This window comes from Zootoca vivipara, chromosome 9, assembly GCF_965207765.1.
Source record: "Zootoca vivipara chromosome 9, rZooViv2.hap1.1, whole genome shotgun sequence".
Lineage (NCBI taxonomy): Eukaryota > Metazoa > Chordata > Lepidosauria > Squamata > Lacertidae > Zootoca > Zootoca vivipara.
In genome coordinates this window covers 50499874-50525491 of record NC_142592.1, presented here as the reverse complement: position 1 = coordinate 50525491, position 25618 = coordinate 50499874, and the positions used below count along the sequence as shown (strand labels likewise).

Sequence of the window (25618 nt, the reverse complement as noted above, 5' to 3'; positions counted from 1 at the left end):
CTTTAATTTACAGTGTGGGGTAAATGTTTATATTCAGACCACAAAGAGCTCCACAAGCTGCTGTAAAAAAAAACAAAAAACAGGTTTGACAACATGCATTTAATTGCCTTATTGTTAAATTTGGAATTGGGGAAAAAATCTGAGGAGCAAACTCCCCCCCCCCCGGTCAGCTGGCAATCCTAGCCAAGAAAGTCATTCATCAGTGGAGTTTTTACTTTTGAGTAAACATGCCTGAGATCAGAATGTATGGAATTTTGCTTAGTTTTAAATACATCCTCTCAAAACATTGCGAAAGCTGAAGAGTTTTTTTTTTGGTGTGTTTTTAAAGAAACATTGTTTTTAGTCAACATAGATTTCTCATTTGCTTTACAGATGTGGGAAAAGCAACAGCTGTTGAAGTGTTGTTTGTGAAGACGTCATGAAAATCGCTGCAGACAGAACATCCCAGGGCAAGCAAGAACTCAAGTGAACATTCCAGGGCAAGCAAGAAATCAAGGCAAAGTAAGTCGAGTTATTATCCGTTATCAAATTAATAATAATAATAATAATAATAATAATAATAATAATAATAATAATAAATGACAATATATTTAAATGGTGACTTGTCCCTTTGTTTGAGGAGTCTCATGTAATAATGGCACCAAATATTAGGGTTGATCAGTATTTCAGTATTTCCACATCTTTCACAATCCAAGAATGAGAGTTAATAGGACAAATGTTAAAAATGAGCGCAAGTGCCTATCTATGCTGAAATCGGGACAAGAAATCGGGACAAGAGTGTGTGGAGGCGGTTGGAGGATGGATGGCGGCTAACAGATTGAGATTGAATCCTGACAAGACAGAAGTACTGTTCGTGGGGGACAGGAGGCGGGCAGGTGTGGAGGATTCCCTGGTTCTGAATGGGGTAACTGTGCCCCTGAAGGACCAGGTGCGCAGCCTGGGAGTCATTTTGGACTCACAGCTGTCCATGGAGGCACAGGTCAATTCTGTGTCCAGGGCAGCTGTCTATCAGCTCCATCTGGTACGCAGGCTGAGACCCTACCTGTCTGCAGACTGTCTAGCCAGAGTGGTGCATGCTCTCCCGTTTGGACTACTGCAATGCGATCTACGTACGGCTACCTTTGAAGGTGACTCGGAAACTACAGCTAATCCAGAATGCGGCAGCTAGACTGGTGGCTGGGAGTGGCCGCTGAGACCACATAACACCGGTCTTGAAAGATCTACATTGGCTCCCATTTCGTTTCCGAGCACAATTCAAAGTGTTGGTGCTGACCTTTAAAGCCCTAAATGGCCTCGGTCCAGTATACCTGAAGGAGCATCTCCACCTCCATCATTCTGCCCGGACACAGAGGTCCAGCACCGAGGGCCTTCTGGCGGTTCCCTCGTTGCGAGAAGCCAAGTTGCAGGGAACTAGGCAGAGGGCCTTCTTGGTGGTGGCGCCCGCCCTGTGGAACACCCTCCCAAAAGATGTCAAAAAGGAAAACAACTACAAGACTTTTAGGACACATCTGAAGGCAGCCCTGTTCAGGGAGGCTTTTAATGTTTAGTAGATTATTGTGTTTTATTCTTCTGTTGGAAGCTGCCCAGAGTGGCTGGGGAGACCCGGCCAGATGGGCGGGGTATAAATAATAAATTATTATTTATTTATTTATTTATTTATTTATTCACTTATTGAATTTGTATACCACCCTATACCTGGAGGTCTCAGGGCAGTTCGCCGAACAAAATCAAAATAAAAACAACAACCCAATAACCTGCCCCCACCTGGTAAAGAAATGCACTTTAAAGGGGAAGGTAGGCAGCTGGTGAAGCGCACATAGATGGCAGGGTGCAAATGAAGACTGCAAAATACTCATTGTTTGCAAAGGCTTTACAAACTTGGCCTTGAAGGTGGCTGGCAGGGAGCTCCCATGACTGCCTTTAGAGCAACTCCACACCCAGCAATTGCTTTCATACAGAAAGCATCCTTGCACCAAAGATTCACACTTGTGCTTTCCGCAACAAACACACCCATTGTGAATGGCAGGTACATGTCCTGTGGGGAGCTCAGGGGAATCACAGCTCCCCAAAACAGCCACGGAGGGGTGTTTTAATGGGTGCCTTTGCAGAGTCCAGGGAAACATGGGAGCAGCCGGGGGAGGGGGGAATCCTGCCCATGCAGAGAATTAATTAATGGGGCCTTACCCCCACAAAATTCCGAGAAGTGCACATTTCAAAGGGTGCCTGCGAGTCGGTGTAAATTAGGCAGATTCGCCTTCCAATGTGAACCACCTCGAATTCATCCCCATCCTGAGCCCTGGGGGCTCCTGCGTCCTATCGGCAGTGCTGAAATGGTTAAAGGGACAAGAATTTCTGGGAAAGCTGTTGCCTGCTCAAACTTTGGAACCCTGCAGGGGAACACTTTGCTTTATTTTTGTTTTCTCTGATCCAGCTAAAAAAACAGTTTGTGCGATGAGGCGAAGTCTCTCATTTTGACCCTGGGGGGCTTGTCCTTGCGAGTGAAAAGAACTCACTCCCCCCCCCCTCAGCAGGTCACCAACAAAGAGGAAGGTCATGGGGTTTATCGGGGAAAGGCGCAGCTCTTCTGGAACATCTGGAACATCTGCCCATAGCTTATTGAAGAAGTGACGGTGCTAAGCTAACAGAATGCCCAAGTTCTGTAGACTTCCGCAAACTGCAAGGAGTGACTGTCAGATATTTGGAGTATGAAGGCCAGGGCCTTGGGATTCCACAGTACATTGAGTTAGGCTGTTTTCTTCCTAGAAAGAGGGAGCAGGTTGCTACAGTGCAGAGCTTTAGTAACCGCTTTGAGCCTTCTGGCTCCATAATGCTGGTAGAAACCCTGTATGGCAGGGGTAGCCAATGGGGGGGGGGGCCCTCTGGATGTTGTTGGACTAGAACGCACATCATGCCTGACCATTGGGCATGTGTTGGCTGGAATGGATGGAGGATTGGGTCCAACCACATTTGGAGGGCACCATGTTGGTTACTCCTGCTGTAGGGAGACTGGGCAAAATATTCTCATTACAACACCTCTCCCCAAGGAGAGTTGGGGCATGGCAGTGTATCCCCTTGATCATTTTGGTTGCCCTTTCCTGAACCTTTTCCAACTCCTTTTTGAAGCGAGGCGACCAGAGCTCTACACAATATTCCAAATGCATGCAAGGCAGATGCTCTACCACTGAGTTATGACCTTTCTTCTGTACTTATATGAGGGATCCCAGTGGCCACTCTCTTTTCTAGACCTCCCAGTATGTTTCCTGAGAGGCTTTCTTTGTCTTTAAGGAACATTTGTCTACCATTAATCTGAACTGAGGAACTCCCGGTAATCTTCAAGGTAACCCCAAACATAGAAACCACTGCACTATCCAGCTAGTCACAGACCTGTAGAGTTGGCATTCACCACAAGGATCATCTAGTCCAACCCCCTGCAAATGCAGGAATCTTTTTGCCCAACGTGGGACTCGAACGCCCAACCCTGAGATCTCATGCTCTACCAACTGAGCTGCTCAATTATTGTTAGCGCGTCTGTTCTCAGCTACTCTTACTGTTCAACAGCTCTGGAATCCGACTTATCTGCAGTGCCAAAAGCTCTTGCATTCCTCACTTGCGTTTCTAGGAGAGGGTTTTTTTTATTATTATTATATCCCTTCGGTTCCTCGCTATATTTAAAGAACTTAGTGTTCTGCCTATTTTCACCAACAGGCATTTGGTCTAAAGGAGAAGATATTTTCAGTATTGTTCCATGGGAGCAATCCTGCTGCATCAACACTTTATTATGGGGCTCATTTAACTTTGGGGTAAGTTTATTCTCATATTTATGCACGGGTGCCTATGGGTGCTGTGAGGGGCTCAAGCCATACTATGTCTTTTGCACTGGGACTCTTGCCTTTCCCTCTCCCCTTAAAAGAAACAACAACGAACTTTCTCAAAGCTTTTCACAGCCAGCGCAAAGCACAGCACTGGTAATACTCCAGCCACCTGCCATCTGGATTTGTGGAGGCCCAATCCAGATACAGCGGAGAGCCAAAGTCCCTCACCCCCGTCCCTCTGAAAGCCACCTAAAATTCACACAAAGCACACTATGTAAACTTTATGCAGATTTGTGTCACAGGCCTGTGCCCCGAGTTTTTTAAGTACATACAATTGCTCCTGGCTGTTGCCATGTTTGGCAAGTGTTTGACACAAATAGTAGACGTTTGCGAGATGTCAACAAACCATTAGAAGCCTCTTTCATATGGCTGACAGATATCAGATCACAATATCTGTGGAACGGGCACTTTTACACAGGGCTTTCTTTCCGGCCAGAACTCACTGGAACTCTGTTCTTGGCACCTCTCAGGTGGGTGCCATTGCCATTATAAGAAAACAAGGGAGGGGGGTCCATCGTGAGTTCCGGCACCCCTTTTTCTAGAAAAATAGCACTGATTTAACAAGAATGAATAACATTCATTCAGCACTTGTGAGAAACTGACGTTTCAGGGCAGCACTAACAATTCTCTGGAACTCCCTGCCTATTGATATCAGCCAGACGCCTTTGTTGTACTGCCTTTCGATGCCTGCTAAAACCTGTTTGATCTCAGCAAGCCTACCCAGACCTGTGTTTTTATTGCAGATATTTGTTTTTGAAACTGTTAACAGCAGTTTCCTTTCCTGAGGGGCCCTCCTCACCTGGAGCAGGCCCTGCCTGTGACTGCATATGTATTTAATGGCTCTGTTCACAGAGGTCAAAACCGACATATTTTCGGTTCTGTTTATGTCAGTGACCTAGAGTTCTATCAAATTCTGCCTTTTTGCTTATGCTTCAGGCTTCTGCTTGGGCAATGGAATGTCTCTTCCTTCTCCACTGCAACTTCTCCCCCCCCCCTCAAAATGTGCTCCATGGGGCTGGGGATCCCTTTGGTTCAGGTTTGGGGAGGCAGGATAGGGGGAGTCCCATTGCATGAGCTTATTACCCTTTGCGCAGTGTTGGATATAACTTCCAGTAAAGCCTGTGCTTAATCTTTCCCATTGCATACCCTCCAACATTTCTTCAATGAAAATAGGGATGCCCTATTCAATAATAATATAATTATATGCCGTTCATCTGACAGGGTTGTCCCAGGCACTATACGTGGCTGTCTTTAGATGTCTTCTAAAGGTTGAAAAGCTACTTATCTCCTTGGCTTGTGGGTCGCATAACTCTATACCCTCCAACATTTCTCTGATGAAAATAGGGACGACGTCCCAAGGAAAAGTGGGACGATCCAGGATCAACTCAGAAACCAGGACAGCTTCTGTAAATCTAGGACTGTCCCTGGAAAAAAGGGACATTTGGCGGGTCTGCGATTAACATAAATTGTATCATTTTGGCTGGATTGTGGCAACTTCTCCTTCTCCTCCCTCTTCTCCTTCTTCTCCTTCTTCTCCTTCTTCTCCTTCTTCTCCTTCTTCTCCTTCTTCTCCTTCTCCTTCTCCTCCTCCTCCTCCTCTTCCTCCTCCTCCTCCTGTTTGAGTTTGATACACTCTCTGTTTCTGTCCCATCCACTCTTGGGATCCACAGCATAAAGATGGATGCCACCCCCTTTTTTTGTTCTGTGAAATGCTCCGAAACAGGAATGATGTGTAGTGTAAGATTTCTTTATAACGTTATTATTTTTTGGCCAGTTAAAATTCCATCTGACTCTTCAACAAAAAGGGCAATTTCGTAGAACGAAAGAGATTTGAGTCAACAGTCAACACAGTGTAGGAAACAAAAATGAGCTTTGTAAATATTTCCTTTATTCCAAACACATGCAGAGTGCAGCTGCGAGGATTAACATACTTGCACTTTAATCTGTTACGTAGAGCAACTCAGCTTCAAAGCCAAGATGCTTTACCTTCCCAGTGGACCGTGCTGTGACTAGAGGAGAGGTAATATTTCCCCCTAAGACACAAGGCTGTTTCGCACAACATGGTATGATTCCTTAGCATTCATACAGTCTTCTTGCTGAACCATAGTTCCGCTTACTGTCTTGTGCAACCCAAGAAAACTCTTTGGATTACTTACTGATTTCCAAACGTTTCTGGATGAGTGCTGTTGAGACTAACCAGGGCTGGTCCGAGTCGTTTTGCTGCCTGGGCCAAAGGGCAGGATCCACAGACTGAGGAGCACAGAGTTAGGATAGGCTGGGAGTGCCACTCTGCCAAGATCTACACAAGCCTGGGGCTGACGTGGTTCTTCCAGTGACGGAATTAGTGTCAACAACAAAGCTCAAAAACTTTCCTTTAAAAAGTGCTTTTTGTGTCTGGATTTTTACTTCTTGGAATATGGCGACCCTACATCAGAGCCCATATACAACTGGAGTCAGAAGGCTCTTCCTCTTGGCTCAGGGAACCAAGTGCATTCCTCCTATTACTAAGCCTTATGCGGCTTAGGACCCTCGTACCTACGGGACCGCCTCTCCCGGTATGCCCCGCAGAGGACATTAAGGTCCACAAATAATAACATACTGGAGATCCCGAGTCACAAGGTGGTTAGACTGGCCTCAACCAGGGCCAGGGCCTTCTCAGTACTAGCCCCGATCTGGTGGAACGCTCTCTCTCAGGAGACTAGGGCCCAGCGGGAGTTGTCATCTTTTCGTAGGGCCTGCAAGACAGAGCTGTTCCACTTGGCTTTATCCTACATATATTTAAATGAGGTTGCACTCGTAGATTCCTAATTTTAAAATTGAATTTTAACATTGTATTTAATCTGCATTTTAATTGAATTGTTTCTTTTATGCTTGCTTTGATATTTTTGTTGTTAACCGCCTTGAGCCCGGTCTTGACTGGGAAGGGCGGGGTATAAATAAAATTATTATTATTATTATTATTATTATTATTATTATTATTATTAGACTAATGTTCATGAAAATAGCAATAAGCGTTGAGGGGATACTAGTATCAATTATTATTTTCTACCTCCAGGGAGGTGGACTAGATGACTTCTGGGGTCCCTCCCAACTCTACAATGCTATGATTATTTCATTTTGTTTTATTGCTGCAACAATTGCAAGCATTAGGAAACTGAGTGATACACAGTGGTCCTAACCCAGCACAGAACTGATTTATTTCTCTGGGCTTCAGTGTGCTGGACTGTGTCTGCAGAATGACACTCATCAATTTATTGACTACAGCCATCGCGCCTAATCTTACAAGTTACTTCATTATAAATGAAGGGGAGCAGAAAATCAACTAAAAAAAAAAAAAGATAAATGGGCTTCCTTTATTACTTTCCGGAGTTCTATATACAGAGAGACTGTAAGAGGAAGCAATATACTTCTTATTAACTGTGACATCCATTCAGCCTTGATGAATGGATGTATTGGCTGTGTCCTTTCCTATTCATAGTGGTACATAATGAGAATGAATTACTGGCTGATAATTTGATGTATAAATATTGCATTTAAATGTGTGAATGTCTTGGTGGTGGTGTTGGCGTTGTTGTTTTTTTGTTTTTTGTTTTTAAAAAGAATCGGCACACACAAGATGTGAGGTGCAACATTTTAACCGACAAAAAGCTAGAAACAACTACTTTATGTGTGCAATGTTCCCCCAGCCACCTGGTGCTTGGGTACTTTACAAAGCACCATAAAAATGTTTGCGGTGCTTAATATGCAATAATTTTAAAAGCATATGCATGTGCTTAAACACATGTTTAAAGGGAAATGGGGCTGGGGGGGGGAGGAACACTCATGTTTAAAACACCCGGAGGATATAATTTGTTTCCAGGTGAGGAAGAAAGATGGATAACTGGAGGGGAAGGGCTAGGACAGTCTCACGCCTTAGAGCCCGGAGAGCTGCTGCCAGTTAATGTAGACAATACTGAGCTAGGGAGGCTCATCGTCCACCCATTTTTAGAACTGGGTTGGGGAAAGGGTTAAGCATCCTCCGTGGCAGATAATCCCCCTGAAAGTGGCGCTCTGCTCCCACATTAATGCAAATAAAGGTTTGAGAGCTGTGTGCTTGCTTCATAACATCCCGTCCCAACCTTTAAGGGCCTCTTTGAAAATGCTCTTCTTTTATTTTAAAGACAGGCTGATTTGAGGGATCAGGAAGCAACTCTAAGGTGATTCGAGTCACACCTCTGCATCACAAACCTTTGACACCTGAAGGCTCTTCCACACAGGCCATGGGGAAATTGAAGAAGAACGAGGAGGCTGTCTTTCTGAGGAAGAAGATCACCCTCTTGAGGGCTTTCTCACTGCTCATAGGGAGCATGATAGGCAGCGGAATATTCATCTCTCCCCAAGGGGTGCTGAAGAACTCCGGCAATGTGGGCCTCTCCTTAGTCGTCTGGTTTGCCTGTGGCATCCTCTCTATGTTTGGTGCGTGGTGAGTTTCTTTCCTCTCCGTTTTCAGCTCTCGGAGGATGAGAAACCCTATTGGGACCGTGTTCCACCCCATCACTTAACGAATTGGTAGCTGCAGTAATGAAATCCATATTAGCCCAGGATCCAGAACTGAGACAACATTCTGACTCATGGTTGTGTGTGTGTGTGTGTGTGAATTTCCGTTATAGAAAATAAAGGAGCAAAAGGAAAAAGAGAGAGAAAGTGCAAAAATATAATAAAAAGATATAGTATAGTACATTATATATAATCAGTAACATATACAGTGGAACCTTGGTTCCTGAACGTAATCCGTTCCAGGAGTCTGTTGAATTCCCGAAACAGTTTGGGAACCAAGGCACAGCTTGTGATTGGCTGCAGCAGCTTCTGGCAGCCAATCAGAATCCACACCAGGTGTTCATTTTCCAAAGAACATTTGAAAACCAGAACAATAACTTCTGGTTTTTGTTCGTTTGGGAGCCAGAACGTTCCGCTCCCAAGGTGTTCGGGAGCCGAGGTTCCACTGTATATGTAGTATAAATAATTATATTGTCATAATACATATATGATTATCAGTAAAATACTATATGCAGTATAAGCTCGTTCCAAATGTCAATATTATTTGTCCAAACAAGGTCTGCATCTATAAGCAATTTGTTCATACGCTGCAAGTGTTGTCTTGTCATCAGCCCATTGATTAAAGGAGACCATATCTTTATTCTTCTTCCAGTTCAGTGTTTCCCAAACTGGGGTCTCCAGCTGTTTTTGGACTACAACTCCCATCATCCCAAGAACAGTGGTCTGGGATGATGGAAGTTGTAGTCCAAAAACAGTCCAGAGACCCAAGTTTGGGGAAGCTCTGTTCCAGTTCATCAGTACCAGTCTCTTGCCCATAGAATCCACGTTTGTTGCCCAGTTGCGTCTTGACTCGGGGTTAAAGAAGGGGAGACAATAACATAAGAAGCTTCCTCATACTGAGCGGGACCACTAATCCATCCAGCTCAGTATTGTCCACACTGATTGGCAGCAGCTCTCCAGGAATTCAGGCAAGCCCTACCTGGAGCTGCCAGGAACTGAACCTGGGACCTTTTGTTGGCAAGGCAACTGCTCTGCCCCTGAGCTGTGCCCTTTTCTGTACACACTCCAATCCTGCCATATCTGTTTTCTGAGATGTACTTGGGCACCTGATGTAACTGAACATCCCCTGGTCCCATGACACCTCCATTGCACCTGCAATGCTGTGAGCCTTTGTTTCTGCCTTGAACTTGGAGCAGGCGCTCACAAAGCCACATGGAGTTAATGTGTAACTAATCCAAATTAGGATCTTATCAGAACCCTGTGAAAGAGGCAAAAAACCCACCACCACCCCATTGCATGATGAAACTTGGAAGGCCATTTCAAAGCCCTTGACCTATAAGATTCCCAAACAGCAGTCTTCCTAACAGGCTCTTGTATCTCCGGCTCCTACATCCTGGATAGCTCAGTTGGTAGAGCATGAGACTCTTCATCTCAGGGTCGTGGGTTCGAGCCCCATGTTGGGCAAAAGATTCCTGCATTGCAGGGGGTTGGACCCGATGAGCCTTGTGGTCCCTTCCAACAGTTCTATGGTTCTATGAATCTTATGTATTTCAGCTATCCCACCTGGGAAGTCTAAGAGGGGCATGTACCCTCTCCATCTGCAAGCCCGATGTGATACTTACACAGCAAGGGGGAGGAACCTGTGACTCCCCAGCTATTGCCCGACGACAACTCCCATCAGCTCTGGACCTTTGGCCATGCTGGCTGGACCGAGAGGAGTTTAAGTCCCGCAACATCTGGAGGGCCAGAGGTCCCCCATTCCTACTACAGAGCGATGTGGTTTCTGTGGGGTCTTTTAATTACAAAACCACACCCGTCAGCTCAAATGTCCCTAGTATCTGCCACCTCATCCTTTCTTAACTGAAGATGCCAAGGATTGAACATGGGACCTCTGTCTTCAGAATGCGTGCCTGTGTACATAACATTCGTTTAAAGTGTATTTAAATCACATGGCTTCCCCCCACCTCCAAATCATGGGAACTCTAGTTCTGTGAGGATATAAACAACAGTTCCGAGGATTTTTGTGGGGAGGGGATTGGATTGATGTGCTTTAAATATATGATTTGTACACAGCCATGGCCCCTCCTCTGCAAAAGGGAATATAACATATTTATTTTAGATTTTCACCCAACCCTTCCCAAATAACATATGCATATGGTTCTTATCCTGCCCATTCGATCCTCACAACAATTCTGCGAGGTACAGTGGTGCCTCGCTAGATGAATTTAATTCGTTCCACGGGTCTTTTCTTATAACGAAAAATTCGTCTAGCGAATCCCATAGGAATGCATTGATTTTTTTTTTATTTTTTTTTTGCCCCTAGGAACGCATTAATTTAATTTCAATGCATTCCTATGGGAAACCACAATTCGCTAGATGAATTTTTCATAAAACGAATTCGTCTAGCGAGGCAACCTCCGCTAGAAAAAACATTTCGTTAAGTGGAAATTTCGTTAAGCAGGGAATTCGTTAAGCAAGGCACCGCTGTAGTTTGATCTGAGAGAGTGATTAGACGAAGTCACCCAGCAAACTTCTGGTAAAGCTGGTTCTAGTCCAACACACTAACCATGGCATCACACACAACCTGTGTGGAAAACGGCCCACAAAGAAAAGAGGAGATAGATTGCTAGTCATGCTGGTGTTTTGCAAAAACAAACAAACACCCTACCCAGTTACAGGTAGGTAGCTGTGTTGGTCTGACGTAGTCAAAACAAAAATAAAAAAATCCTTCCAGTAGCACCTTAGAGACCAACTAAGTTTGTCATTGGTGTGAGCTTTCGTGTGCATGCATGGTATCTGAAGAAGTGTGCATGCACACGAAAGCTCATACCTATGACAAACTTAACTGGTCTCTAAGGTGCTACTGGAAGGATTTTTTTTATTTTTGTTTTTCCCCTACCCAGTGGCTTTTTAAAAGCACTTTTTCATCAAAAAGAACTGAGAGTAAACTATGAGAGCGAAAATGGAGCCCTCCTCCCATCTGGCCCAGAAGAAATTGGAAGCGAAGGCTACAATCATATACTTAATTTCCAGGGTATCAATGGGGTTTACTTTTCAATAGACATGTATAGTATTACCCTGTTTTAAAAAAATATCAACTTTCAATGGAAGTGTTCTCCAATGATAAATACAGGGGGTTGTGATTCTATCTGAATGGCCTCAAAACATGAAAGTTTGCCAGCTGAAGTTTTGGATAAAAATAACCCAGGCTAAAAATCTAAGAAAGCTGTTTTTTGACCATATGGTTCCATTGTGGGTGCACATATGGAGTCGTCATGGGTTTTTCACAGCCTCCAGGTTCAAGTTCAGGTTGTCAATATGGATCATTCCTAATGTCATAATTTCCATGGGTGGGTGAAATGGTTGCACAAACACTTAATGCTGATATATATGGGTCATTCTGGTTTCCCTAGTTTCAGTAGCTCTCTGACACTCTGAAGGCTGCAATCCTTAGCAGGTGTACTAGGGAGCAGAAATGCCAAAGAATCTTGTGGCACCTTGAAGACGAACGGGTTTTTATTATTGCCTTTGCCAACCTTCCTTCCTTCCTTCCTTCCTTCCTTCCTTCCTTCCTTCCTTCCTTCCTTCCTTCCTTCCTTCCTTCCTTCCTTCCTTCCTCCCTCCCTTCCTTCCTTCCTCCCTTCCTCCTTTCTTTCTTTCTTTCTTTCTTTCTTTCTTTCTTTCTTTCTTTCTTTCTTTCTTTCTTTCTTTCTTTCTTTACTGCCCTATACCTGCAGGTCTCAGAGCAGTTCACAAGATAAAATCACAATATAAAAACGCAAAATACGCAATCAAAATAAAATCAAAAGCAACCCAATAACACCCTCAACACATTTTAAAAGACTAGAGCAGGGGTTAGCAAACTTTTTCAGCAGGGGAACGAACGGTCCACTGTCCCTCAGACCTTGTGCAGGGGCTGGACTATATTTTGGAGAGAGAGAAAATGAACAAATTCCTATGCCCCACAAATAACCCAGAGATGCATTTTAAATAAAAGCACACATTCTACTCATGTAAAAACGTGCTGATTCCCGGACCGTCTGCAGGCCAGATTTAGAAGGTGATTGGGCCGGATCCAGCCCCCAGCCCTTAGTTTGTCTACCCATGGACTCCTTCATCAGATGCATGAAGTGTGATCCCCAATGGTCAAGTATATGCACTTGCAGGAGTGAGAACAAGGGCAGAGGAATGGAAAGGTTGGTGTTAAATGGCAATGGGAGACCCCACCCCCACCCTAAAAAAACCCATTCTGCAGCCATTCTGCAAATGTATGCAGATTGACTCTTCACCACTGCAGTAATTAGAGATGACTAGGGAGCAAGGTCCTTTGAACTCAACAGAACTTACGTCTGAATAAAAAGGGTTCAGGGGCACTTGAAGTGAAACCTCAGAATGATAGCTCTCTCTGTGCATCTTCTACTGATACACAGGGATAGTGGTGGGAACATAGGAAGCGGTCTTAAACTGCGTCAGACCATTGGCCCATCTCAGGGCTGGATTAACCACTAAGCAAAATAAGTCTGTGCTTAGGGCGTCAAGGGGAAAGGGGCACCACAGAAATCTTCTGTGTGCTGGATTTTTAACATTAATGGTCACAAATGAAGCAGGGACTTGAACCTAAGGCCCGTGGGCCGGATCCGGTCCAATCGCTTTCTCAGTCCGGCCCACGGACGGTCCGGGAATCAGCGTGTTTTTACATGAGCAGAATATGTGCTTTTATTTAAAATGCATCTCTGGGTTATTTGTGGGGCACAGGAATTCGTTCATTTGTGTGTTTTTTTCAAAATATAGTCTGGCCCACCACATGGTCTAAGGGCCGGTGGACCGGCCCACGGCTGAAAAAGGTTACTTACCCCTGGTCTAGTGCTTTATCCACTGCAGAAGGTTTTGCAATCTGAGTGACTTTAAGTGAGGATTTTCATGAGGGTCCTATTTTTCTCTGTCATGGACACAGCATCACAGGATACCAATAGCCTGTCAATGTGTGAAGTGAAGGAAAACTCTTTAGGGTGGTTTGCTTACGCTCTTGAACACTTCCAGGTGCTCTGTGTTATGCTGAACTTGGCACCCGGATCACAAAGTCTGGAGCCCATTACATCTATATCTTGGAGACCCTGGGCCCTCTGCCAGGGTTCTTGTTCCTATGGGCAGAATACTTTGCTATAAGGTAAGCTTTTCCATCTGCAACCTGCTATAAACTTAAAGGTGAGGTCGGAATGCTCAGAACCATGTGTGGCGCAGTTGTGTATATAATCTTTGCCTTTAAATGTCAGTGAGAGAAACTGCGCGTGTAAAGAAGCAGATATTAAAGGCAGTCCAGGCAAATGGCCATCTGATATTTCTGGGTGAATGGCAGCTGTTCATAACTAACTGAAGTTTGTGTCCCGCCTTTCTCTGAGTTGTGTCAGCTTGGCCCATCAGGAATAGCAGCCCAGGTGAGCTAGGCCAGGGGCGGAGAACTCTTTTCAGCCCTAGGGACATGTTCCCTCCTGAGCAATTTCCAGGGGACACAGAAAACAGTTTAAATAAGCCGACTGCCCAGTTTCCATGACTTTGCAGGAAAGTGGCATCTTTGCATGGAAAAAATAAGAGTTTTATTGAGGTCTTGTCACAGAATGCATAAGCCATTTTTCCCTTCCAGGCCAGCCAACAGTGCAGTTGTTTCCCTGGCATTTGGACGCTACATCCTGGACCCTTTTTTCGCACCCTGTGGTGCTCCACTTCTGGCCGTGAAACTTGTTGCTCTTCTTGGTTACTGTAAGTACGAAGCAGGAACTGTGCCCCATTTATTTCCTTGGGATCTGATTCAGTCAAATCAATGGGAGTCTTATTATTAATTTCGTATTCTGAATTCATCAGCCAAACTAGATAGTCCCAGCATGCAGATCAAATGCATTTTTTACCCTCTCCAATACAGACATTGTCCTAATCCTGAACTCTTGGAGCGTCAGCTGGAGTGCCAGGCTTCTGACCTTCTTGTCCATCGTCAAGTTGGTAGCTCTCACTCTCATCATCGTCCCAGGAATGATACTTTTAGCTCAAGGTAATGCATTATTCTCATTGTTATTAGCTATAAAACACCGCCACTATCAAAATGCAAGGACTTGCCTCTAGAAAATATTAGAGCCTCCGTATTCTGTGCCCTGAGAGCTGCCTCCCCGCACACTTGAGTGACAACAGTGGTCAAAGTCTGAAGTTGGGTGGGTATAAGAAACAGGGCCTTTCCATTTGTGGCACCTGCTTTGCAGAATATCATCCCTAAGGAAGTCTGCGAAGAGCTCAGGCAGCATGTTTCCTGCCCCCTATTACATCCTAACTCGGGCACCCCCAAACTTCAGCCCTCCAGATGTTTTGGACTACAATTCCCATCTTCCCCGACCACTGGTACTTTTAGCTAGGGATCATGGGAGTTGTAGACCAAAATTCTGGAGTTCCTAACTATCTTAGGAATGTGCCTATTTTTATCCTACTTTGCTTTCTAACTGTATGCTTTTCTTTAGGCCATACAGAAAATTTCCAGGATGCTTTCAATGCTGAGACCCTCGCTTTGGACAAGCTCCCTTTGGCTTTTTATGCAGGGATGTTTGCCTACTCAGGATGGTATGCATAGGTGACATACATTTTTATGATATTCACTTATAAACTGTCAGGGCCCCTGAAATCTGTTCCTTTCCCTCCCACAATGCAGGTTTCAAACTAGTTTTGTGCGGGAAGAACTAGTGAAGCCAGAGCGGTGAGTCAAAAGACCAGTTCAAAAATACCTGTATTTGACCCTGCTTAATGTTTTTCTGAAGCTGTTTTGAACAGGGGTGGATTATTCCATAGCCTAACAAGGCACTGGCTTCAGGCTCCATATATAGACATAATAACAATACAATGAAATTGTGCATTTACATGGGAACAGTTGTACTGACGGTCCTTTTCTCTCCCCCTCCCCATTTTGTTTGTAGAAATATTCCTCTGGCAGTGATTGTGTCTGTGATCACTGTGATTGTGGGTTATATGCTTACTAATGTTTCCTATTACACGGTACTGACAGCAGCAGATGTTCTGGCCTCCCAGGCAGTAGCTGTGGTGAGTTGAAAGCCAATGTTGTAGTTAATATCAGATTAATTCCCCTTCGTCCCCAAGAGGCTTCAGTTTTCAGTAGGAATGTAAGACAGTGGCAATTAAATTCAGCCTCTGCAGAATGAGGAGTTGTTTGGTCATTGAGAAGTCTCCATTGTATGTGCGCCACCCCAGTCTCTGAGCAGTGCGAGATTCCGAGGGCTCCAGGGTTCAGTTGCCTTGGAATGAGGGCCAGTAGAGACTGTGGTGTCTTTATGATATAGGGTTTAGTTACACATATAGATAACCTGAGACTATGATGGAGCGGCTCACAGCATTAACAACCCAACGCACAAACAGGCATTATTTTAGGGGGGGATTGCTTTGCAGAAATGTATATATTAGGCAAAACTGCGAGGAACACATCTATTGGGAGAAATTTGCATTAAAATGCTGGTGAATTTCCAGGAGGACTTCTCTATATATATCTATAAAAGAATTCTCAAAGGAATGTGTAAATGTAGAGAGCTGAATAAGACGGAAAATTTGAGAAACTGAAATGGACAGATTCACCCATCCCTAGTTCAGTACTTCATAAGCTGGGAGAAGGGAATCTGTGGCCCTCCAGATGTTGTTGGACTTCAGCTCCCAGCAGCCTTGCCTATTGGTGGTGCTAATACAAGTTCCCTCACAGATCTACAGTTCCCTGAGAGATTTAAGAGTCAACCCCTCTTCCCAGGGAGCTCTAGGAATTGTAGCTCTGTGAATGGAATTAGGGTCTCCCTTCAACTTTCATTGCCCTTTACAAATTACAGTTCCCAGGACTCTTTGGGGGAAGCCATGACTATTTAAAGTGGCACGGCAATGCTCTAAATGTATGTCTCCAGCTGTTTGGGGACTACAATTTCCACCATCCCTGACCGCTGGTATGATGGGAGCTGGAGTCTAAAAGCTGCTGGAGACCCAAGTTTGGGAAACCCATAGTGCTGATAGGGCCTTGTAATAATGTCTCTAAGCCTTTCGTAAAATGAATAAGACAAGAGAAAATCAGGGATTTGGGAGGTATGGAGAACAAGAAGTAAATATGAAATCAGAATGAAACAGAGCTCTGTAGCATATCACGCCTGCTTTCACTGAAGGCTACTCAGTGGTCTTCCTTCACCAATAATTATAAACCTCACATTTCTGAACACAAACATGCCTTTTTTCCCAGAGCTTTGCACACAAAGCTTGCCGGAGTGTTATCTCAATGGTGCCTATCCTGGTTTCCTTGTCTTGCTTTGGGACCATGAATGGAGGAATCTTTACATTTTCAAGGTCAGTGACCTCTTTTTTAAATCTTGTTGAGGGATGAACTACATGCTACATATCAGGGCTGGGGGACATGTGACCCTCCAGTTGGGGCTGGACTATAGCTCCCATCCCCCCTGACCATTTGCTGTTCTGGCTGGGGCTGATGGGAGTTGTAGTCCAATTACATCTGGAAGGCCAAAGCATGAAACTGAGGAAGAGAACCCCAGCATTGGCCATCTCTACTAGAGGTTCCTCACCCCTGCAGACCGATTCATTGCGTTCTTCCACTGCTTATTTATTTTCTCCTTCTAGGACCTTGTTTGTGGCTTCAAGAGAAGGGCAATGGCCTCCCCTCTTCTCTATGATCCATATTCAAAGACATACACCCCTACCAGCAGTCATGTTGATGGTAAGAATATGGGTTGACTCCATCCTAGTCATTCTTAGAGTAGACCCACTGAAATGTTGGATTTGATATCCCGCTTTATCACTACCTGAAGGAGTCTCAAAGCGGCTAACATTCTCCTTTCCCTTCCTCCCCCACAACAAACACTCTGTGAGGTGAGTGAGGCTGAGAGATTTCAGAGAAGTGTGACTAGCCCGAGGTTACCCAGCAGGGACCCAGGTGGCGCTGTGGGTTAAACCACAGAGTCTAGGGCTTGCTGATCAGAAGGTCAGCGGTTCGAATCCCTGCAACGGGGTGAGCTCCCGTTGCTCAGTCCCAGCTCCTGCCCACCTAGCAGTTCGAAAGCACATCAAAGTGCAAGTAGATAAATAGGGACTGCTCCGGCGGGAAGGTAAACGGTGTTTCTGTGCGCTGCTCTGGTTCGCCAGAAGCAGCTTTGTCATGCTGGCCACATGACCCGGAAGCTGTCTGCGGACAAACGCCGGCTCCCTCGGCCTATAGAGCGAGATGAGCGCCGCAACCCCAGAGTCGGACACGACTGGACCTGATGGTCAGGGGCCCCTTTACCTTTACCCAGCAGCTGCATGTGGAGGAGCGGAGACGCGAACCCGGTTCCCCAGATTACGAGTCTACTGCTCTTAACCACTGCACCACACTGGCTCTTAAGATACCCATGAGTAATTTAAGGACTGTCGGTCTCAATGGGCCTACTCTAAAAGGCTGTGTACACATTACTGGCTTAAAATGCAGCCAGGTCATTATTTTTCTCAATTCAGATTGAAGCTGGTTTTGGGGGGGGGCAGGGCACAGTGTTTCCTAAGAAACTACAGGATATGGATTCTGGCTAACGTTTTGGGCACACTGCTTCCCAAACCAGGAGTGGAAGCACACTGGGTGCACAGAAAACGGGAGTGTGTGCAGAAACTTGCAGTCCAGCAACATCTGAAAGGCCACAAGTTCCCCATCCCTGTTCTAGGTCTTCAGCTACGTCTGTGTGTTAAATCTGAGATGGTGGTTTACTCAATCTATTTCACCTACTTTTGCACCCCTCAGTTCCCTTTGGTCACAGCCATGATCTGTGTGGGAGATATCTACCACCTGCTGAACTTCTTCAGCTTCTCCCGGTGGCTCTTCATAGGATTAGCCACCCTTGGGCTGATAGTTCACCGCTGCCGACATCCTGAGATCACAAGCCCATTCAAGGTAAGGGTTTCCTAGCCTGTTTTCTCCCATGACTCTCTTTTGCTCCTTATTTAGACCAGGTATGTACTTGGACCCACCTCTCTGTGCTAATAAGTAAGAGTAAGTAGTTAAGAGCTGGAGCTGTGAGCCAAGTGATCGCTGGTTCAGATCCCACCTCAGAGTATGCCCAACAAATATAACACCCATCAACAAATGACCAGAAACAGGGTTAAGTGGTTAAGGCTGTTGGACTAGGATCCTGAAGACCTATTTATAGGTAGGTAGCCGTGTTGGTCTGACGTAGTTGAAACAAAATTAAAATAGTCCTTCCATTAGAGACCAACTAAGTTTGTCATTGGTTGGTCTCTAAGGTGCTACTGGAAGGAATTTTTTTCATTTTGTTCCTGAAGACCTATGTTCAACCTTCCCACTCAGACATTTTAAAATATCGTCCTCCATATTTCAAAGAAATCTCTTGGCAGTGTAGGCACCCCCAAACTGCAGCCCTCCAGATGTTTTGGCCTACAACTCCCATGATCCCTAGCTAACAAGACCAGTGGTCGGGGAGGATGGGAATTGTAGTCCAAAACATCTGGAGGGCCGAAGTTTGGGGATGCCTGGTTTAGAGCATCATAGGCATCTCTGAGCTGTTTACAGCATCTTGTGATCTCCAGCCAGGCACACTCCCTCTCAGTCTGACTGGGGGTTGTTGTGAGGGAGGGGGGCAGAGTAGGGGTGGAAAGATCTGCCAATTTTGCATCTCTCAGTTTCTCATTTCTCCATTATTAAATTTAGTTTTCTATGTTCTGCAGTAATTTGCATTTTAAAAAAACAAAACCTTATGAAAATTCTTAGCATTTTAGGGCAATTTTCTCCTAAGAAGCCCATTTTTAGATGCACTTTTGCCTAATGTACACATTGTTGCAAGCTCTTTCCCATAATATAATGGATTTTTGTATGTCATTTCCCCCAATGTCTTCATTTAATGCGCACACTCCCCCAGTACTGTATGTCCATTTTTGTACACATTATTCGGAGAAAGTGTGAATTTGAGAGATTCTGCTTTAAATGCATACCGAACTGAATTTCTCCTCCGCCCCTAGGGAGGAGAGCTATGTATGCAAATAAACAACAAACATGAATTGCTTGTTTGCTTAGAGAAGAAATATTCGCCCTACTTCCAAAGTGTCCCAGGTTGGCTTTTCATTATCGTTCTTTGGGTGACCAGACGTGAAAAGAGAACAGGACTCCTGTACCTTTAATAGCTGTATAGGAAAAGAAATATCAGCAGGTGTCGCTTGCAAGAGAATCCACACCAGCTGAAGTTCCATCTTCTATGTCACTATTAAAAGGCGCAAGAGCCCAGGATTCCCTTTTTCACCCGGCTACCTTATTTTCCATATTCAGGAATAACATGCTCTTGGTATGTCTTCATAGCCATTACCAAAAGCACTTTGGAAATGCGGGTGTAATGCTTTGATGATTCTTTTAGCTGCTCACAAAACTGGGAAGGGGAAAAAACACCAAGAAGAAACAATACAAATTAAATTCGAGAAGACCAGTGCTTATAATATGTACATCTACTGCCGCCTTGTGGACATAAGCCAGAACCCTTATTTCCACACCTTTTAAAGCAAAAGAATGCTTGCATGTCTCATTCATATGGTAAGGTTACCTGATTTTTTCCAACGAATCCGGGGACACTTTTCAACTTCCTACTAAATAGATGGATTTTGTCAGGGGACTGATTTGTAAATACGAGGACTGTCCCCGGGAAACGGGGACATTTGGTAACCTTATCATATGGAGCTTTTCTTCTCAAAACTTGGGTGCACAGATTAAGTACATGCAGCTCCTGTGCCCATCTGGAAATAATAAGATTCCTTATGTAGGATCCGAGGATGTGCATGGCAGAGGAGAGGAATTGTAAGCTTAAACTCCCAATTACCTTGTTTACCTCTCAAAGATATCCCTGTAGAACTTGGGACTTGGACCACACATTGTGTAGGGAAAGCTCTCATTTGGTGTGTTAGATTTTCACCCACCCACCCACCCAAAGAAACATTTTAATTAGAGTTCTAACAATTACATTCAGTCCTTTGTCATGGGTCAAAGGCCTTTTATTTGCACTGCAAATACCTCCAGGTATTAGGGTTGCCAGACTCAATAGAGGACAGGACTTCTGTGCCTTTAATTGCCCTGCTCTCTTTTGAGTCTGGAAACCTTAAAGAGAAACCAGCAGACCCTTTGTTTAATTTCCGAGCAAAGGGTCTGCTGGTTTCTCTTTAAGGTTTCCAGACTCAAAAGAGAGCAGGGCAATTAAAGGCACAGAAGTCCTGTCCTCTATTGAGTCTGGCAACCCTACCAGGTGTATGCGTCTTTCTCTAGGAGCTTTCATTTTCCTCCAGTCCTTTTGCTTCTCAAATGTTTAGAAGTGAGATCCACCTGCAAACGTCCTCAGCCTTTCGGGGCCCACTTGTAAAAGTAACTCCGCTTTTGGAACTCTTGTCTCCTTTCCAGGTTCCGCTCTTCGTTCCTGTTTCCTTTACAATCATTTGCCTTTTCACTGTGGCGATGTCTTTCTACTCGGACCCAGTAAATATCAGCATTGGCTGTGCCATGGTTTTAAGCGGGTTTCCCGTTTACTATTTGCTCATCCACAGGCCAATGCCAAAGTGTTGCGGCACCACATTCTGTGAGTAGAAACTGCTGGGTAATTTTGAATGATCATATTCAGTATGGTATTCTTTAAAGATCGCTGCATAGCCAGAGCTTGATCTGGCTGTTGAGAGCTGTATTCCCTCAGGAATCAGGGGGAGATTTATTATTGGCTGGTTATCGATGCAGCATACAGAAAAGAATAAAACTACAAAACTATCAGTAAAAACCAGTTACAAACAGATATTTAAAACATTCAAAAATAATTTAAACCAACGATAAGCTAAAAGCAGATTAAAACACACATCAACATTCTATATATGGGTCTCGTCTAAACAAAAAATGTCAATCAGCAGGGAGTTCCAATGTGTGGGTACTGACACACTGAAAGATGTGTCCTTACAAATGCGAAATGAGTATTATGGGGTACCCCTAACAGCTCCTGTTGTGTTTCCAATTGCTTATTATGGAATGGAAAAAATCCAGTGCTTAAAAAAAACATCAGTGGGGAAGGCATGGCTGCCGTGGTGTGTTTAATTTGCAGCTTCATTAATTATATTTTTGAGCTTTTTCAAATTACCTAGAAAATGCTCTGCTTTGTGGGTTTGTTTGTTGTTGTTGTTTTTACAATGAAATCAATATTTTGAGTTCCTTTGATCAAAGGGGAATTAAAAGAAGCCCAAAGGGAAATGTTAACTTGGGAGGGGGATGAGGAAAAACAAAGAGGAGCACCCTGTCCAAGCAATTGAGATTCCAGCTACAAGCCCTATGCCAACTTCTAGAGAGGGAGAAATGGAATTGCGAACTTACCGTCCAATATTATGGGGCCATTTCCAAGTAGCCCTGTTCTGAGCAATCAAATAATTATATTAATAATGATGCTAGAGCATCCATAAAGTACTTCTGAGACCAATTGCAGTCATTAACAGTCGTTAACAGTCATCAACAGATTTACCACTCCTATCAGCCCATCACCCATTCCCATCACCCATTCCCATCACCCCCACCCTCTGAATATACATAAGAGTCTGGTTACTTCTGTTTCAGTGTAGCTGATGAAGCGTGCATGCACACGAAAGCTCATACCAAAATAAAAACTTAGTTGGTCTTTAAGGTGCTACTGAAGGATTTTTTATTTATTTTGGTACTTCTGAGAGTTTAACATGTTTACATGTATTATGTCCTTGTAATCCTTACAATAACTTCTTAAGATAAGTCAGTATTAATATCCACATGTTGCAGATAGAGGGCTGAGGAAGGGGTTCAGGTCTGTCCATATTTAATTTGTGCCATTTTTGCTTCTTCTTCTTTTGTAACCCTAATTCCATCCCGTTCTGTTTCCACATTAATTTTTTCCAATTTTGGAGGAAACATAATTCGTACTTCAGAAACACCAGAATATGAAATACTCTTGCCCTTATACATCTAACCCCTTACTATTACAGATTCTCTTACACTGAAACTTCAGATCCTCTTGAAGGTGGTGCAACAAGAAATCAGGACTTACTGAGAAGCATAACGAGAGCTGGAGGGGTGAACCAGAAGCCTGAACTTCAAAGCTCTGATTTTGCGGTGACTTCTCCTAGCTTATACTTAATGCCACCCTCACAACATGGAGCATGCCTGCATTGGAGCATCTTCTGTTTCCAGTTTGGTGTTTTCATACCAGATGGAGAGTTCCTGAAAAATCAAAGGCCCAGGAAACCCTGTGTAGAGGAGTCACACCTTTGACTGTGCAAGCAACAGCCCACGTGCATCCTGATATTGTCCTCATCTGCCATGCAGATGGGCACGAGAGCATCCGGTCCCTGAATAAAGACTCCTAGGTCCATCTGTCTGAATGCATACACAATCCCTAAATGCTGGCTGTGTAGAGGCAATAGCTATTTGTAGATGTTGAAGTGGTACTGCAGAGCTGTTAGTCATCAAGGTACCCAGGCTCATTTTTTAAAAAGTTTGATTTGAGCAGTGTACCTTTACCAATGATGGCTTTTGATGTGCTCCAAGATGGAAATAAGCCTCACTGAAAAAGATGTGTGTGTAATTATAACAGGCATCTTTAGAATGGTAAAGAAGCCCTCCCCAAATCTGAAACTTCTGATTTTCTTTTGGGATTTTTTAATATTAAAAAACACACGTTATTACTGTTATTATTAATAGTGTGTAAAAGGACGGACACATATAATTCCAAGTGGTCACATAGCCTGTTGCAAAGTGGGAGGGGGGAATTTCCTTTTTGTGAAATGGACTAAACCAGATGCAGCTTTCAAGCAGCCAATTTCACACCTCTTTTGAAGTTCATAGTACTGGTAGAATTAAGAATATGGATATGATTATATTCTCACAGGTGATGCTTACTGCCTTCAGTTATCCTTGCTAATGTTTGATCAAGTCTAGTGCCATCACACCAGTTAGGGGGCATTACCCCCATTGATCCTGAGAAATAATAATTTGTGCATGGTGCATATCTTTGCAAGATGGACTGAGAGCACGCTGTAAATGACACATGCTTGTGTATTAACCAATAACGATAACATTAGCTTTGCAACACAGAATGCAACTTGAGAGGGTCACAAACGAAAACCCTGGATTCAGCACCTGCAAGCATGAAAAATCAAAATCAGGTCAAATATAACACAGTCTGTACATGGATCCATGTAAAAAGAGTGGGGGGGGAGGCTAAATAATGTATGTTTCAATTCATGTGATACACCTATTTTATTGTTACAGGTAGGTAGCCGTGTTGGTCTGACGTAGTTGAAACAAAATAAAAAAATTCCTTCCAGCAGCACCTTAAAGACCAACTAAGTTTTTATTTTGGTATGAGCTTTCGTGTGCATGCACACGAAAAGCATTTTATTGTCTTTAACATCCTTATCTCTTCTGCAACAATCCTGCCAAAAATTTGCTCCTCTTTGTGCTTGCTAGCAGCCATGGAAGGAAGGCCTCCAAGGAAAGAAAGCCACCAATGGGAGCTTTCTTCCCTTTCTTTCTTTCTTTCTTTCTTTCTTTCTTTCTTTCTTTCTTTCTTTCTTTCTTTCTTTCATAAGAAGTCTCCAGAACTTTTGAAGCAGATTTTGAGGGTGCCCCGGGGTGTGTGGGAGGTTGTGGGAGGGAAAGGAAGATCCAATCCCATTGCAGTAGTGGAGGCATCTTCTGTTTGTGCACTGGATACAGCCCAGGTCACTTCCAGATGACCTTTTCATTGGGCATTTAATTCTTACTTGTTTGCACAAAGTTTGCAGGGAGATCAGACAGTGTTGGCTATTTATTGCGCATTCATTCTGATTTGTGTGTGGGGAGGTTAGACGACACTGAATCAAGCAAATGTTATCCCTAGAGCATTTCCCCATCACATTCCTTATTGCAAAAAGTCCGATTTGGGGTGAGTTGGGGAGTGAGTTTGATGCCCAAGAGCACCAAATAAGTTCTAACTGTGCAACCTAAATTAGCTGTAGTGATGAAATCCCACCTGAAATTTCATATACAAATGAAAATCTGGTTCAGAGTGCTCCCAATGTGTATGATTGGCTGGTTTGAATGATTTAGCATCATGTAGCCAAACAGGCAAGCAACTTAGAACAACTTTCTTATTTGTGGTTTTCTAAACTGTGTCTAGTACGCTTCTTTCTATCAGCACTGAAGACCTTTGCAGATAGTGATTACGTAAACACTGAGCCTGTACAGTTGTTGTTGAGATATAACATTTTGTATAAAATGGTAGACAATCACAGGAAATGTTGAACTTCCCATTTTAGTTTGCTAAAAGATGTGAAACGTTTTCTATGTTTTTGAGGGTAAAATTCCAACCTCCAAGTTCACAATGGAAACTTTCATATTAAAGGGACATTAGGTCCAAAATCTAAGCAGCGTTTCTAAGCTTTTTATACACTCAGTGAACACCTAATTAAATGGTTTGAAATAAAGCACAGTTTTCAGAAGTTATTAATATATATACAGTATTTTCTGGTCATCTTGCATATCTTATCATGCTAATGGAAGAGTTGAAGCATTGGGTCAAAGCTGCTACCTTATGCATTGTAACCAGACTTTAGGTGAAAAAGCACTTGTAAATTGGAGGTAGACGTAGTTTGTACACCATCATGTCGTCCAAACACATATTTTTCTTTCTTGTGAAAGTTCAGGGCAGTGGGGGGAAGGGGTCTGCAAATATTTGATGTCGTCGTTCCAATTAGACTGGAGAAACCTAACTATTGGCTAATAATGTGACATCACTAGCACATAATAATAATAATAATAATAATAATAATAATAATAATATATTATTATTATTATTATTATTATTATTATTATTATTTATACCCCGCCCATCTGGCTGGGTTTCCCCAGCCACTCTGGATGGCTCCCAATCGAATATTAAAAACATAATACAACATTAAACATTAAAAACCTCCCTAAACATAACTCTGGGTTCGGCTGAGTCGCAAGTTCTGAACCAAATTAGGGAAAACTGAGTGTTGGTTGAGTTAGATTTAGATCAGGCATCCCCAAATTGCAGCCCTCCAGATGTTTTGGCCTACAACTCCCATGATCCCTAGCTAACAGGACCAGTGGCTGGGGAAGATGGGAATTGTAGTCCAAAACATCTGGAGGGCCGAAGTTT

At 43.8% G+C, this 25618-nt stretch overlaps 1 protein-coding gene across 7 annotated transcripts in view; it reads left to right on the top strand.

The window, feature by feature from the left end:
* The window catches only part of LOC118091309 (cystine/glutamate transporter-like), a 29901-nt gene extending 4962 nt beyond the window's left edge, over positions 1–24939 (top strand). For 3 of the 7 annotated variants that reach the window (XM_035128156.3, XM_035128154.3, XM_035128153.3), the window contains exons 2-15: positions 373–501; positions 3706–3800; positions 8033–8327; positions 13449–13575; positions 14050–14165; positions 14326–14451; positions 14909–15008; positions 15097–15141; positions 15359–15482; positions 16669–16772; positions 17061–17157; positions 18208–18357; positions 20857–21031; positions 22440–24939. In XM_035128156.3, the coding sequence (XP_034984047.3) occupies positions 8132–8327; positions 13449–13575; positions 14050–14165; positions 14326–14451; positions 14909–15008; positions 15097–15141; positions 15359–15482; positions 16669–16772; positions 17061–17157; positions 18208–18357; positions 20857–21031; positions 22440–22504 (1425 nt within the window). In that variant the 5' untranslated portion in view covers positions 373–501; positions 3706–3800; positions 8033–8131 and the 3' untranslated portion in view covers positions 22505–24939. Of the gene's footprint in view, positions 1–372; positions 502–3705; positions 3801–5826; positions 5936–8032; positions 8328–13448; positions 13576–14049; positions 14166–14325; positions 14452–14908; positions 15009–15096; positions 15142–15358; positions 15483–16668; positions 16773–17060; positions 17158–18207; positions 18358–20856; positions 21032–22439 lie in introns of all 7 variants that reach the window. The other 4 variants (XM_088652232.1, XM_035128161.3, XM_088652230.1 and 1 more) reach the window with 3 other exon arrangements.
* The last annotated feature ends 679 nt before the right edge of the window (positions 24940–25618 follow it).